This window comes from Nyctereutes procyonoides, unplaced genomic scaffold, assembly GCF_905146905.1.
Source record: "Nyctereutes procyonoides isolate TBG_1078 unplaced genomic scaffold, NYPRO_anot_genome, whole genome shotgun sequence".
Taxonomy (NCBI): domain Eukaryota; kingdom Metazoa; phylum Chordata; class Mammalia; order Carnivora; family Canidae; genus Nyctereutes; species Nyctereutes procyonoides.
The window spans coordinates 49,473,636-49,488,392 of record NW_026575020.1 but is presented as its reverse complement, the minus strand read 5'-3'; the positions used below and the strand labels follow the sequence as shown (position 1 = coordinate 49,488,392).

General features: G+C 47.0%; 1 protein-coding gene across 3 annotated transcripts in view; it reads right to left on the bottom strand.

Annotated features, from left to right (window-relative positions):
- The window catches only part of ARSG (arylsulfatase G), a 108,296-nt gene that overhangs the window by 65,432 nt on the left and 28,107 nt on the right, over nucleotides 1-14,757 (bottom strand). For all 3 annotated transcript variants that reach the window (XM_055332819.1, XM_055332836.1, XM_055332829.1), the window contains exon 2: nucleotides 1,401-2,170. In XM_055332819.1, coding sequence (XP_055188794.1) covers nucleotides 1,401-1,621 — 221 coding nt within the window. In that variant the 5' untranslated portion in view covers nucleotides 1,622-2,170. The remainder of the gene's footprint in view (nucleotides 1-1,400; nucleotides 2,171-14,757) is intronic.

Sequence of the window (14,757 nt, the reverse complement as noted above, 5' to 3'; positions counted from 1 at the left end):
CCAGCAGGGAACCCGGGCAGCATCCCCGGAAGCTTTCCCAGGGACCTCAAGAGGCACTAGGGCCCCAGGTGGTGAGTAGGAACTGACCAAGCAGGGACGCCTGGGGGGCTCAGTGGCTCAGAGCATCTGCCTTTGGCTCAGGGTGTGATCCCGGGGTCCTGGGATCAAGTCCCACACAGGCTCCCCATGGGGAGTCTGCTTCTCCCTCTGTCTATGTCTCTGCCTCTCTCTGCGTCTCTCATGAATAAATAAAGAAAATCTGAAAGAAAGAAAGAAAGAAAGAAAGAAAGAAAGAAAGAAAGAAAGAAAGAAAGAAAGAAAGAAAGAAAGAAAGAAAGAAAGAAAGAAACTGATGCAGCAGAGGAAGCGTCCCATAGGGGAGGCCCAGACAGAGGCAACAAGTGAAGGTGGGGGGTGGGGGGGGACACAGGTTGAGAACCAATGTGGAGGAGGGGCTGGTCTTGGAAGCTGCTGTCCAGAACTTGGTTTGCATCCCTAGGGCCACAAAATGCCACTGAAAGATTGGAACAGAGGAGTGTTCTAGAACTTTCAGTTTGGCCAAGGTGAGGAGGACGGACTCGAGTGGGTGAGACCAGATGCAGGGACCCTGAGACTCTATCACCAGGGAAGCCCCGGGCTGGAGGCTACAAGTGGCTGAAGTACTGCGGTGATGCCCCATGTGGTGTCCCAACCAGCTAGCCGGACCGATCCCCACCCCACTGGACGGAGGCACAGGACACAGCACAGGTGGGAATCTGAGCTAGACCAGTAGCTGGACTGGCGTCAGCCTGAGAAGCCTACCCAGCAGGCTAAACACTGATACGTGTTCTCTCTCCGAGCGGGAAGGGGGCTTATGAACCTCCAGACCCGCTCGGATGCACAGGCCCTTCCCTGGATGGTGTGCCCTTGCATGGAGCAGTAAGTCCCATCGGCTCACAGACAAGTCCTCTTACCTTTGTGGGCCTTGCTGACTCAGTGGCTCTTCAAAGGTCACCTGCTCCCCTGAACTGGGCCCAGGCTGGGTTCCACGGCCTACCTTGCAGACTCCCAAAAATCCCTGATGCGGGCTCACATGCTCGGTTGTAGTTCCTACTTTCCTTTTAACTCATCCCCTCCCACAGATGTTAAGTACCAGAGGGATCTTGTTCACCTCCGTATTCCCAGCTCCTGGCACACGCACCCACACACAAACACACACACACACGCACACACATCCCTAATGTTATCAGATGGATGAATGGATGGATTTCTTCAAGATGCTGTACTAGTTTCAAACCGAATTAATCAATTAACTAAATCAGCACGGACCCATCAATTGGTCTTTAAGTGCTTTCCGCTGCCCCCTCCCGCAGGGAGCCAGACATCCCCAGAGATGCTGGCTTGGCATCCTCAAGACTCACCTCATTCCTTCTGCAGCCATCTTATCAAGGTTGGCGGTGTCCTTCGTTTCTGTGTCCCAGTTTGCTCCCAGGTCACCCCACCCCATGTCATCTGCCAAAATGATCACGAAATTCGGCTTCTGGCCTCTTGTTTCCCCACTGGGGTAAAAATCCACAAGGGGATAAAGGCATCCCAAGAAAGTCACCCCCAGGAACAGAACCTTCAGAAAAAGCCAGCCCATGGTGAGAAGGGGAGGGTAATAACTGTCTGGAGTGACGATGGGCCACAGCTAAAGATTTTTCCGAGAGCTTCCCCCTGTTTCCCTTTCAGGGCAGGGGGTCCCTGGAGGGCAGGGGGTCCCTGGAGAGCAGTGGTGGAGTTTGCAAGAAGATACAGGTGGTGGTGGTCGTCGTGTTGGTGGTGGTGCCTGTAAGGATGGTCGGGCTAAGAAATGAGGCCCCCACCTGGAATCCTAATTCAGGAGAGTCAGGACACTTGCAACCTCAAATGTGGTTGCCCCACTGCAGCTCCGAGAGAGAGGACGGCGGTGTGCCGGCATCAGACAACAGTGACAACAACTGCTCTTTGGCCACTTGGTGAACAACCCTTCTGTGCTCAGGGATGTTAGGGCTGGAGCACGAGCGGCGCATCTGTTCGGGACTCCAGCTGGAGAGTGCGGGATTAAGTTCTCACATCTGCAGAACACCTGGACGTTCTAGAAGCCGCAGTCAGCCTCGAATGAGTTTCTCAGCTCCAGATGGTTGAGGGCTTCATGTTTCTGTAAGGTTTCCTGAAAGAACAGAAATTGACAAGAAAACAGAGTTGAAACTGCCAGTGCAGCTGTGTTTTACTCAGTAGCTTAGGAAATAATCTCTTTCCCATGCCAACAGATGTTTTCCTTCTTAGTTAAATATGTAGCTGGCTCATCAGTTTCTCCACCTGAGGAATCGTGATGATAATAATATTTGCAATGGGCCTATAATCACAGGGTTGGGAGCGCCAGTAGGGATGAGGTCTCTCAACCCGCTCACTATATGGGTGAGGACACTGAGGCCTCGTGCCCTGGAAGGGGCAAGGGCCAGCATCCAACCCGGCAAAATCCCGGTTCTCCCCCGCCCCGCTCCCACACCACCAGGCTTCTCTGATTCACAAGACATCCCCAAACGAATTGGGACCTTATCAAATCCATTGAAAATTCTAGAAGAAAGATTGAGACCTTTGTTACCAAGACATGATTCGAACAGTCATGCTGTCAATTAATATTTCTGTATAAAATTATTGATGGAAATTAATTTGAGAAAAAAAGAAACGTAAAGAAAATTAATGGTATAATCTAGGTATGAGGATATATGGGTACTTTATGGTAGAACTTTTGACTTTGCTATCTGTTTGAAATTTTTCACAATAAATGTCAGGAAAACCCATTTCCAAAAAATGTTAATGGAAATTGTCCCTTTATATCTCAACAATGTAATTTTTAATAAAGTCTAAAGACATGCTCAACTAGGGCTTCTCACACTTGGATGTACATACAAATCAGCTACAGGTCTTATCAAATACACATTCAGTAGGCAAGGCTGGGGTAGTTCTAACTACCCTCACCTCCCAGGTGAGGCCTATATTACTAGCCCTTAAATCACACTTTGAGTACCAGGAGGCTTAGAAATAAAAACATCATGATTCTTGTCCAAGAAGAAAACTAACCTAACTGGAGATGCTTAACCTACTGGAGATGATGCAGCTTCAGTGGACAAGCCCGAAAGCAATAAATCAGTTGAATTTTGAAAAACAGGAATTGAAGGTAAAGGCTTTTCAACAGCAGGTTGCAAATGGGAACCACAGAAGAAAACCATATCATCCCTACTTCACTTGAAAGCCCTAAATTTACAGGGTCAGTAAGGAGGCATAGACTTGAAATTCTGAACCAAAGAAAAACCTGTTGGACGCCCAAGCCATTAAGAGGATTAGAGGAGAACCGATTTGTAATGCATAAAGATGCTACTAGGGCTGGGATTATGATAGACATGATTCGAAGTTGTGTATCCCTGCCCTTGAGGAAGGAACACACAACTGACAGAGCCAGCCAGTCAACTCAACTGCCAACCCAAGTGGATGGGGGTGGTTGGAGGCATGTAAATTCTGCAAGACCCAGATAAACTCAAAAGGATGGGCAGATACATACTTAATCAAAATAAAAGAGAGTTCAAGTAAACAGTCATGGTCATCTGGAGGCCAATGAATCAATTGTTCAGAAATGCAAATTCCTCTGTTTTCCAAGAGGAGAGTTATTCTTTCAAACTCAATTAGATTCAACCAGTATTTGTTGATCTTGAGGCCCCAAAGACTTCTCCCTTTCTAGAAGAAGAAAGAGCCCTTGCACAAGGAGGGCGCCCAACAAACACTTGTTGACCTGCTGGTTGATTCCCAGCTTCATTCTACTGGCTTCCGACCATGAGCAACAATCATTGGAGGCTTTTCTTCTTAAAGCTACTTAGCTTGGAACTCTAGAGCGGCCTCATTCTTCGTCAATAATCCATTTTGGAATGACCCAACACGAAGGACTTCAGGGGGGAAAAAATTCACTTAAGAAAAAAGCTAAAATGAAGGTGGGAACATAAACAGATTGTTTTTCTTAACGGTTCCATGATAAAACATTCCTTTGAGGATTTTCAAAGAGAATCATTAATACTTAAAATTTTCACTGAATGGAAATAAGCTAATTTAGCCAGTACACCATTGCATTATCCTTCGTGCCCATATCTCCAGGGAGATATTTAATCTTTCCCCATTTATTTTTTTTAACTACAGTGAAAAGGCAAACCACATATTCAAAGAACGGACCCGAAGCCGCAGACTTTGATTAAGATCCAAGCTGATATTATGAAAAACAGGATGGCGGTTCCTCAACAAATTAAAAATAGACTGACCATATGATCCAGCAATTCCACTTCTGGGTATCTACCCAGAGAAATGAAATCAGTATCATGAAGAGATATCCACCCCTCGTGTTTACTGCAGCATTATTCACAATTGCCAAGGTATGGGAGCAATCTAGGTGTCCATGAATGGGTTCATAAAATAAAATAAGACAAATCAGAGAGGGAGACAAACCATGAGAGACTCTTAACCCTAGGAAACAAACTACAGGTTGCTGGAGGGAAGAGGGGTAGGGGGACGGGGTAACTGGGTGACGGGCATTAAGGTGGGCGTGTGATAGAATGAACACTGGGTTCTATGCAACTGATGAATTACTGAACTCTACCTCTGAAACTAATAACATACTGTTAAGTAATTGATTTTAAATAAAATTAAATTTTTTTAAAAAAAGAAAACGTGCTGCATATACAATATCTACACAATGGAATTGTATTTCGCCTTTAAAAAGAAGACTCGCGGAAAAGAAAGTGGTTGCCATTTGCAACAACCTGGGTAAACCTGGAAGACCTTATGCTGAGTGAAATAAGCCAGGCACGGAAAGACCAATAGTGCACGATCTCACTTATATGTGGAATCTGAAAAAACCAAGCACATCGAAGCAAAGGGGAGAGTGGTGGTTGCCAGCAGCTGGGGTGAGGGTGGAGGGATAAGTTGGGTGATGTTGGTCAAAGAGCACAGACCTTCAGGGATGCAGGATGAGCAATTTGGGGGGATCTAAGGTACGGCATGGGGACTACAGTTAATGATACCATGTTGCACGCTTGAATTTGCTGAGAGAGTGGATGTTAAATGTCCTCACCACAAAAAAAAAATTAAAACATGTGTAACTGGGTGAGGTGATGCATGTGCTGATGACACTGTGGACACCATTTCATACTGTCGATGTACATCAAAGCATCACACTAAACACAGTAAACACACCCAAGTGTTATTTGTCCATTACACCTCAGTGAAGCTGCTGGAAAAGTCTGTAAAAGACGCAGGCTGAGACTTTATGCTCAGTGCCTCAACTGAGGTTATCCTCCCAACTTTCTTTATGCATCACCCTGCTCCTCTCAGAAGAGAGGGTGGACAGGGAGCATGTTTGTGGGCTAAGGAAGAAAAAGGGGAATCTTTGGCAAGTAGAGCATCCCTACCTCCTTCCACTGGGCTGGAAGGAACTTGACCACCTAACTCAACCAACCCCACAAGGAAGGCCCATCTGCTCCAGCCAAGCAGGACAAACAGGGATACATCCCTGCTGAGTGTGAGTATGAGCCACTGGCCATGTATCGATGCTCCTTGGGCAGCCCTAGAGTGAACCTGGGTTGCCCATCAGCTTAGCGATGATTTGTGCTCTTCTCATGACCCCCATTGTAAAGCAAGGCTTGGAGGTCTGCTAAATTTTGGCCTTTCTTTCCATTCTGGGCTCGCTTCTGGGGAAGGGTGCTCATAAGCTGTGGAATGACCGATGGGCAGCTGTCGGCCAGAAGGGCTGAGAATGGAATGGAATGAGCCAACCTGAAGATGCGCTTTGCAGTGTCTGAATCCCAGGCCTGGAAGTCCATCACCTGACCTGGCTCCCCGAGGGCCTTCCTGCGGCCAAGCAGCCCGCTGGAGGGCCTTGGAAACAGCTGAAATAACAAGAAGGTTGGACAGACCTTTCTGGCAAAGGGCTCTGTTGGTTTTCCAGAGACAAAGCTTCTGATGAGCTGAGGCCAAAAAAGACAGAGGCACAGGGGGAGTGTGATCTCTGGCGGCGGATCACTGTTATTTTACCTGCCAATCAGAGGGTGGTCATGTGCCCTCCAGGACCCAGAGTCCCAGGGGGACCACCACGAGGGGCCTGGGTACCAGCTCCCCCACATGTAGTCTGAACGGATGCCCCCACCACCCTGTGCCTTGTCATCCACCCAGCAAATGCGGACAGAGTGACCAGTCTCCGGCGGTGTGTACAGCAGTGAGCAGGGCACAAAAACCCTGCCCTCGTGCCGCTTACTTTCTGGGAGGGGGTGGGAAGAAAGATGATGAGCAAAACGTCAGGGCTGGGGAGAAAATTAAGGCAGGAAGCAGTTCATGAGATGCAAAGTGAAAGACTTCAGGGACAGCCTCATGGAGAAGGTCCTTCCAGAAAATCCTTCCAGAAGGTTCTGCAGGAGGAAGCAATGCAGCTAGGGGAAGTTGTGTGGGAAAGGAATGCCAGGCAAGGAATCCAGCGAGGCAAAGGGCTGGCACATGTGAAGAGCAGCAAAGAAGCCACTGTAAAAACAGTGGGGGGAGGAAGGGTGAGTTCCGACCTACATATACCAGAGTTCCTCCCCTGCTCTGCCACGGTGGCAGGTAAGAGAAGATGAGAAGTCAGGAGTCTGTGGCACCAGTCCAGGTGAGCCCAGGTGAGACAGGAAGGCAGAGAGAGGAAGGCAAGCTCAGTGCCCGGCACTCAAAATTGAAGGAGGTGGCATTCCATCTTGGGGTCCACCTGCCCTCATGTGACTCTAATCAGTGAGCACATCCTTGAAGGTGTCCTCACCCAAATCCAGGTCCAAGTGGACAGGAGAATCCAGTTACCTTGAGAACCAAGACAAATTCAGGTTATTTAATGTCTATGTGTAATAAACATCCTTATGGGGGGAAAAAAATCCTCGTGGTCCCTTCCTTTGCCCTGAGACCCTAACATGTCAGTATAGGGCTGCCCCAACTCGAAAAGATCGTTTTTCTTTGAGCATATCTAGGGGGGGGGTCTCAGTCTTAGCTCAACAGAAGAGGGAAAGGCATTTTTTTTCTGTTTCTTTTTCTTTCCGTTTTAGGGACACATAATTGACATACAGCACTATACACGTTTAAGGTATACAACATAATGACGTGACTTACATATATTGTGAGATGATCACCCAAATAAGTCTAGTGAACATCCATCATTTACAAGAAAAAAAAGACAGAGAGAAATGGGTTTTTTCCTCGTGATGAAAACATTTAGGATCTACTCTCTTAGCAACTTTCAAATATACATTGCAACAGTGCTAACTACAGTCATGACGGTGTACAGTAGATCCCCAACACTTATATATCTTATCACTGGAGCAAGCCAGACCCTATTGTTGGGAAGGCTACTTCTGTGGAGGCAACAAAGCCAGGACACTCATCCACGTATGACATCCTGCCCAGCCAGCATTCGCTAGAACCACCTGTTGGAACTGTCACAGAAGGAAGCCATGTGGCGGGAGCCAATTTGGGAGAGCAAAGGTGGCATCATGCCATGCCTCTAAAAGCTCAGCAGCCCAGCAGAAATTATATCTGGGTCCTTGAACACATGTCAGAAGAACAGAGAAAGTTCTCTGCCCATCAGAGGATGGGGCTCTGAGTGACATCCTTTCTCTAAAATTCTATCCTCCACTCGAGAAGAAATATCGTGAGAAATGTGGTGGAGCAGAAAGGATTCAAGGTCAATTGAATTGATTCCACTCCTTCATCCACTCCCTGTTTGCTAAGTTTTTAAGGACTTTTTACAAAGCAGTATTTACTTATCATTTATAATAAGTAAATTTTACGGAAGTTGTCAAACATACAAAAGTTGAGAAACTCATGCGTCCCTAACCAGCATCAAGATTCAACAGCTATCCGCACACGGCCAGCCTGTTTTCATCTGTCTCCCCTTCTACTTCCCTTTCTCTGATCCTCCACAAGACACTGGATTATTTTGAAATAAACCTCAAATGTCACATAATTCCATCCGACATTATTTCTATATGTTTCTCTAAAAGATAAGAATTCTTTTAAAATATAACTGCAGCTCTCTTCGTAGCCACTTTTCAAAGTTAACGACAATTTGTTAGTATCATCAAATGAAAGGAGTGTTTAAATTCTGCTGTCTCACCAGTTTTATTTTTTTTTTCATTGTAAACATTTTTACAATTTTTTAAAAATTCTAATCAGGACCCACACAAAGTTCACCACGCATTGCATATGGTTCATGTGTCTCTTCTCTCTCTCTTTTTAAGATTTTATTTATTTATTTATTCATGAGAGACACAGAGAGGCACAGACACAGGCAGAGGGGTAAGAGGTCTCCATGCAGGGAGCCTGATGTGCGACTCGATCCCAGGACCCCGGGATCACGACCTGAGCTGAAGGCAAATGCTCAACCACTGAGCCGCCCAGGCGCCCATCTCTTCTCTTTTCATGTATAAGTTCCTCCTCTCTCTTCCCTGGAACATATTTGTAAATAAATTCGGTTGTTTGTCCCATAACATTTCTATTTTGGACTTGATTGCACCCATGGTGTGATTTAAAATGTCCCCGAGTCCCCAATTCCCTGTTAACTGACTTGTAGATCTAATGGTGAGATCTGATCCAGGTTTGACTTTTTTTGGCAGGCCCACCTCCTACATCTGTCCTTCTCCCTGTCATGTTAAGATCGATCAGCGGTCCGTGTGGCAAACTTTCATTTTTCCGCATGAGAATTGGAAGCTTTCTACTAAATGCCACGTGCTATCTTTCCTATTTTTGCAGATTTATGATTTCCCAGGGTTTATTCCACCTCTATAATGAAACATGCGGGACTCTCTAATGAACGGAATATTCATGTCCTCCCCAAATGTGTATGTTGAAGCCCTAACCACCATGTGATGGTATTGAGATGAGGCCTTTGGGGAGGGGATTGGGGTGGATGAAGTCGTGAGGGTGGGACGCTCCCAATGGGACTAGTCCCTTTATAAGAAGACACCGGAGGTACACTTGGGTAACTTAGTGATTGAGCGTCTGACTTCAGCTCAGGACATGGTCCTGGAGTCCCGGGATCGAGTCCCACATCAAGATCCCCTGCATTAGGCCTGCTTCTCCCTCTGCCTCTCGCTGTGTCTCTCATGAACAAATAAATAAAAATCTTTAAAAGAAAAAAAAAAGAAACTAGAGAGCTGGGTCTTTCTCTCTGATGGGTGAAGACACAGCAAGAAGGTGGCCTTCTGCAAGTCAGCAAAAGAGCCTTCTGCCAGACACCAAATCAGTTGGCACCTTGATCTAAGCCTTCCCTGCCTCCAGAACTGTGATAAATACGGTTCTGTTGTGTAAGCCCCGCAGTGTGTGGTGTTTTGTTACGGCAGCCGGAGCAAACCAACACAGATTCCAGCTAAGCTCTAACCAACAACCTCTGAGGCTGAGTTCAGGGCATAGGAAGTAAGGAGAGATCCAGTGAAGCAGTTCCAAATTTGCCTTTTGGAAATCGATTTGGGGGATGTGGTGACCTGTCTCCAGAAGAACGTGCACCCAGGATTCAGCATAGTCATTTCCTACCTGTGTGATTTTGGATACCTACCAAACCAACAAACGAACCCCCACCAAAACAAAACAGAAAAAATGAAAAACAAACTCTCTGCCTCAGTTTACTCACTTCCCTGAAAAACAAAGCCACAGTCAACTTCCTCCACCCCAAACACAACACGAGGATGAAATAATCCAACACAAGTGTCTGCTGTCCATAAGTGTTCCGAAACATGTGTTATCCTGCCCCTCTGTTGTGTTGAGAGAAACAGATGATCACAAATATGAGAACGATTTGAAAAAGTTCTAGAAAGCCCAAAGCATCACTAAAATTGATATGAAGCAAAACTATTCTGAGGGTCGATGGTGAAATCCCGACTCCCTGTAGCCATTGGCCGTCTTGGCCATAACCGTTTGCCAGCATGCCCTCCTCGTAGATCCCGCAGCCATAAACACCAGGGTCGCAAACGGGCCAAAGAGAAAGAGAAGAGTCCTTCTGGTTTGTGTATTCAGAGCTCCAAACTGTAGTCCCTCGCCACACAGTCCCATGGTGGTCTGTGTGGTTTTGGCCAAACCTGAGCTAGGTCCCTGTGCCTGGGGAGACTCGGTGACAGTCGACATGGTCTTTGCAATACTCCGCCTACCTGCCAGCAAATCTGGTTCTAGACAGTTTAACAGTATGGGGTCAAGCCGAGACACAGAGTGGGTGTGAAGGAAATCCCCCCTTGGATGCCAACGAAAAGTGGGAGTCACATGTTAATATCAGAAATACGAAAAAAAAAAAAAAAAAGATTTGTCCCTGACCCTGGGCTAGGTGCTCCAGCCAGAGAAGTCACAAGTCTAGGCTGTAAGGTACATAAGGACAGGAATGTCTATGTGCTTTACGGGCTGCATAATCCTGGTACCCGGCCCAGAGGAAGTCCAATCAATATTTGCTGAATGAGGGACGCCTGGGTGGCTCAGCGGCTGAGCACCTGCCTTCGACCCAGGGCGTGATCCTGGAGTCCCGGGATCGAGTCCCACAGTGGGCTCCCTGTGTGGAGCCTGCTTCTCCCTCTGCCTGCATCTCTGCCTCTCTCTCTCTCATGAATAAATAAATAAAATATTTTTAAAAATATGTTTGCTGAACAAATGCATCAAACATGATCAACGATGGCCAAGCCTGCTCTGTCCCGCCCAGAAAGCTCAGCTCAGCCTCATCATGTCCCTAACCTCAGATGGCCTTTGTGAGCTCCGCTTCCTCCCTCGTAAAAGCGCACCTGTGGAAATGCTGCTTTAGGTAATGATCACACGTGTGTCCTGTCTTGTGAACTAGACAGTAAACAGTCGGAGAGGAGGGACCGCGTTCTCTGGGGTGCGGTTTTGGGGCCTGGGAAACAACCACATTCATCAGGGCTCGTGAGTGGGCTGTGATGAGCAGAGATGGCCCAGATGGAAGAGCTATGGCTGTGGAAGGAAGGATGGACACTCCCTGCCTCCAGTTGCACCGCAGACTCCTACCAAGCATGCGGGCTCCCCCGAGGAGGCCAGAGCCCTCCACCAACCACGGCAGGACAAGGCCCCTCGTGGCCTCATGTCCATAGCGCAGCCTGGAGCAGCCTTCCAGCTTCCAAGAACCATCCCCTGCCCCCCAGCCATCTGGAAATGAGCGGATGCACAGGTCCTAACGGGTTAAAATCGAAGCCTAACACTGTGTATTGTTCCAGGGAGCAGCAGGACAGGCTGTGCGTGTTTAGACAAGAAGGGGGGAGAGCCAGCATCTCCCTTTAGGCAAGAAACGTAGCAGGAGAGCAGGTTTTTATTCCTTGGCCTTGAGCAACATGGTGGGTGGAGCAACTCCAACAACCATCCAAAGAAAGCCTGATATAATCGGGGCAAAACCTAGTGGTCCCACACATTTTCCAACATGGCCAATTAGACTTCGTGCCTGGCACCCGTGTCTTAAGCTTTTAACACGGCAAGTACTCACTCCTGAAAGCAATGTGATGAAGATCACTTTATTCTGACGATCCTGATTTTTCTTTTGTGGTGAGGATCTTTACAACAGGCTTCAGACGGTTTTTAGAGACCTCCTCTAGGTGACATTCTCTCTTTTTAAGTAGTAAGAGGATGGCAAAACCAGAGGAGCAGTGACTATCAAGACTGAGAAGGCTAAGAACAAATATCAGGGTTGACATCAAGTAAAACTCCCTCCAGAGTTAACGAGACGTACCCAGTGATGCATCATCAACGCTGGGCTGAATGGTAACCAGGCATGATCGAGATCAGATCATCAGAGGCCATGGATGGGGAGGGGATCTTCTGGTTCCCAAACTCAGCACCTTTTGCTGTTCACTCCTTCCCCTCCTTGTCCCCCTTGCCAGTCCTTGTAAGGTCTTTCCTGGTTCTAGGTTTCTCTAGAGGCCTCAACCCTCCAGCCAAGAGTTAAGGAACCTCATCATGATCCAGGCACATCACTAACCTGCTAAGCTCCTTACACATGGTAACTCAGTTAACCTAGCAACACAACGTTAAGCCCCCCACATGACAGCCCTATGCAGTATTATTTTTTTTAAGATTTATTTATTTATTTATTTATTTATTTATTTATTTATTTATTTATGAGAGAGAGAGAGAGAGAGAGAGAGAGAAAGAGTGAGTCAGAGACACAGGAGGAGGGAGAAGCAGGCTCCATGCCGGGACCCCAACGTGAGACTCGATCCCAGGACTCTAGGATCGTGCCCTGGGCCAAAGGCAGGCGCTAAACCACTGAGCCACCCAGGGATCCCCCCTAGGCAGTATTATTATCCCCCCTTTCACGGATGAGCTGACCGAGGTAGACAGAGGTTCAGTAATTTGCTCAACTAGTCCAGAGCAGACCTGGGATTCAAGTTCTAGAGCCGATGCCCACGTGTGCTTTACATAGTACCTACCTCTCAATTACACAGCCCCAAGCTGGCCTCACGAGGCCCACTGTGGTGACTCTCAGGTTTGTTTTCTCACCCCAAGGAGAATTTATCCAAGAGGGTGGAGACCACAGCTTTCTTGTCCTACAGTGGCCTGCAGATTTTTTTGCTTGGGTATCCTCTAAAAGACTTTGGAAAAAACAATAAGCCCTCTCGGGGTCAGTCAGCACAGGCCGCTGTAACAAAACGCCAGAGACTGGGTGACTTATACAATAGAAATCCATTTTCCAACAGTTCTAGTGGCTGGAAACCTGGGATTGGAAGCCCAGCACTGTTGGGTGAGGGCTCTGTTTCTGGCTTGCAGACATCTGCCTTCTCACTGTGTCCCCCAAGGCTGTGTTCTTTTAAGGTCACTAATTCCATCCTTGGGGCCCCACCCTCATGGCCTCATCTAACCTAATCACTTCCCAGAGACTCATCTCCAAATACTATCACGTTGGAGTTTGGGTTTCAATATCTGAATTTGGGGGCTGCTGGGGGCCCACATTCAGTCCATACCACCTTCATGCGGTGTTTTCTTTTTTAAATTTTATTTATTTATTTTAGAGAGAGAGAGAGAAAGAGAGAGACAGAGAGAGCATGAGCAGCTGGGGGGGCAAAGAAAGAAGGAGAAGCAGACTCTCCGCTGAGCAGGGAGCCCAATGTGGGGCTCAATCCCAGGACCCCAGGATTATGACTTGAGCCAAAAGTAGATGCTTAGCCAACTGAGCCACCCAGGCGCCCCCACCCTCATGCAGTTTTAAGTTATGTTCAATGTTTCATGTTAGCTGCAAAATATATTGTTTCAATTGTATCTGTAAATGTTTGTTTTTTACTTTTACAGTAAATGGTTTTTACTTTTACAGTAAAACTATTTCATTTTTTTTTCAGTAAAACTATTTTAAACCACTCTTTCAAATAAATGTATCCAGCGTCAGATAAACATCAGAGTAATAGGAAAACCATCATCACTCGTTTAAAAATTACATGAGAACACTTCTCATTAAGTCAGAAATTTCCTATCGTTTCATTTTTCTCTTTTTCAAAACTGTATTTCCATTCTATCTCAATACGATACACTTGCATGTTCAAAATTATTTAATGAAAAAAATTACTTAATGATCCTAGGTCTCTGAACACAGATTTTGTGTACTAATTGAAATTTTGTTATTTACATCTCAAGGTTAAAAAAATCCCTTCTGGGTTGAGTGATTATCACAATTATTACTATAAGTGATCATTTATCATCGAACAACATATGTGGTATATCTGGACAAGCTATTACTACTGCCAAAGCATCTTTACAAGATAGACTGGGGGATGGGACATACTGACTTGAACAAAGAGGCCTCCCTGACACAGTATTTCAATACTCCCCCCAGGGATGTTTTCAGCTGGAACAGCGCACCGTGGTGAGATCCTGGCTCTGGTTATGCTGGAGAAGCCAACCATGCAAGACTAACCCAGCGCTAGGCCTGCCCCACAGTGGGTTCTCAGACAAATTGGCTTTCGCAGAGAGCTCATGTTCTGAAACCCGACTGCCCTAAAACTATCTGTGCCTCAGGTCCCTTGGCAAATCTGCACACACACACACACACACACACACACACACACACACACACATACCCTGCGAGCACGCGTTCCCATTTGAAGCGTCCTGCCTTCCCTCAAACTGTTAAATGTGGGGGTTAGAGGAGGCTCCCCAACCCACAAGATAAGCCCAACACATCTACCTGGAATTCCTACACGGAAGTTTGTGGGTTTCTCTGCTATCTGGAGAAGCAGATATTAACGTTTTCAAGCAATAATTTGCTTCAAATACACATGGTTCCCATTCCCCACCCTCACTCCCACCCCACCACCTGGCACAGGCCCTCAGGTGAGATAGCGGGTGGTGGTGCAGAAACAGGAAGGGGGGGTGGATGGGGGGGTGACCAACACCTCCTCATAGGAATCCCCTCAAATGCTGCCCATCTTCATGGCTGCTCCGAAGACCCAGCCCCTTAAAAGCAGGCTGCTCCTCTCTGAGCTCCACACAGGATTCCTTTCAGTCTACTTACCCAAGTTTAAGTTCTCACGGGCTGGTAAATGCAGTGAGCTTATTTGCAAGCCAGGGTCATATCTGCCTAGCAACCCAACATGAAGACTAGAAGGGCTATAAACGTAGACAGAGAACAGGCTGGCCAACTTTGCACAAAGGAATCTGTTCTCATGCAAATGACCCAAAGCAAGATGGCTAGAGAGAGAGAGCAGAGGGGATAGCCTCAGGAGCCAATTTATT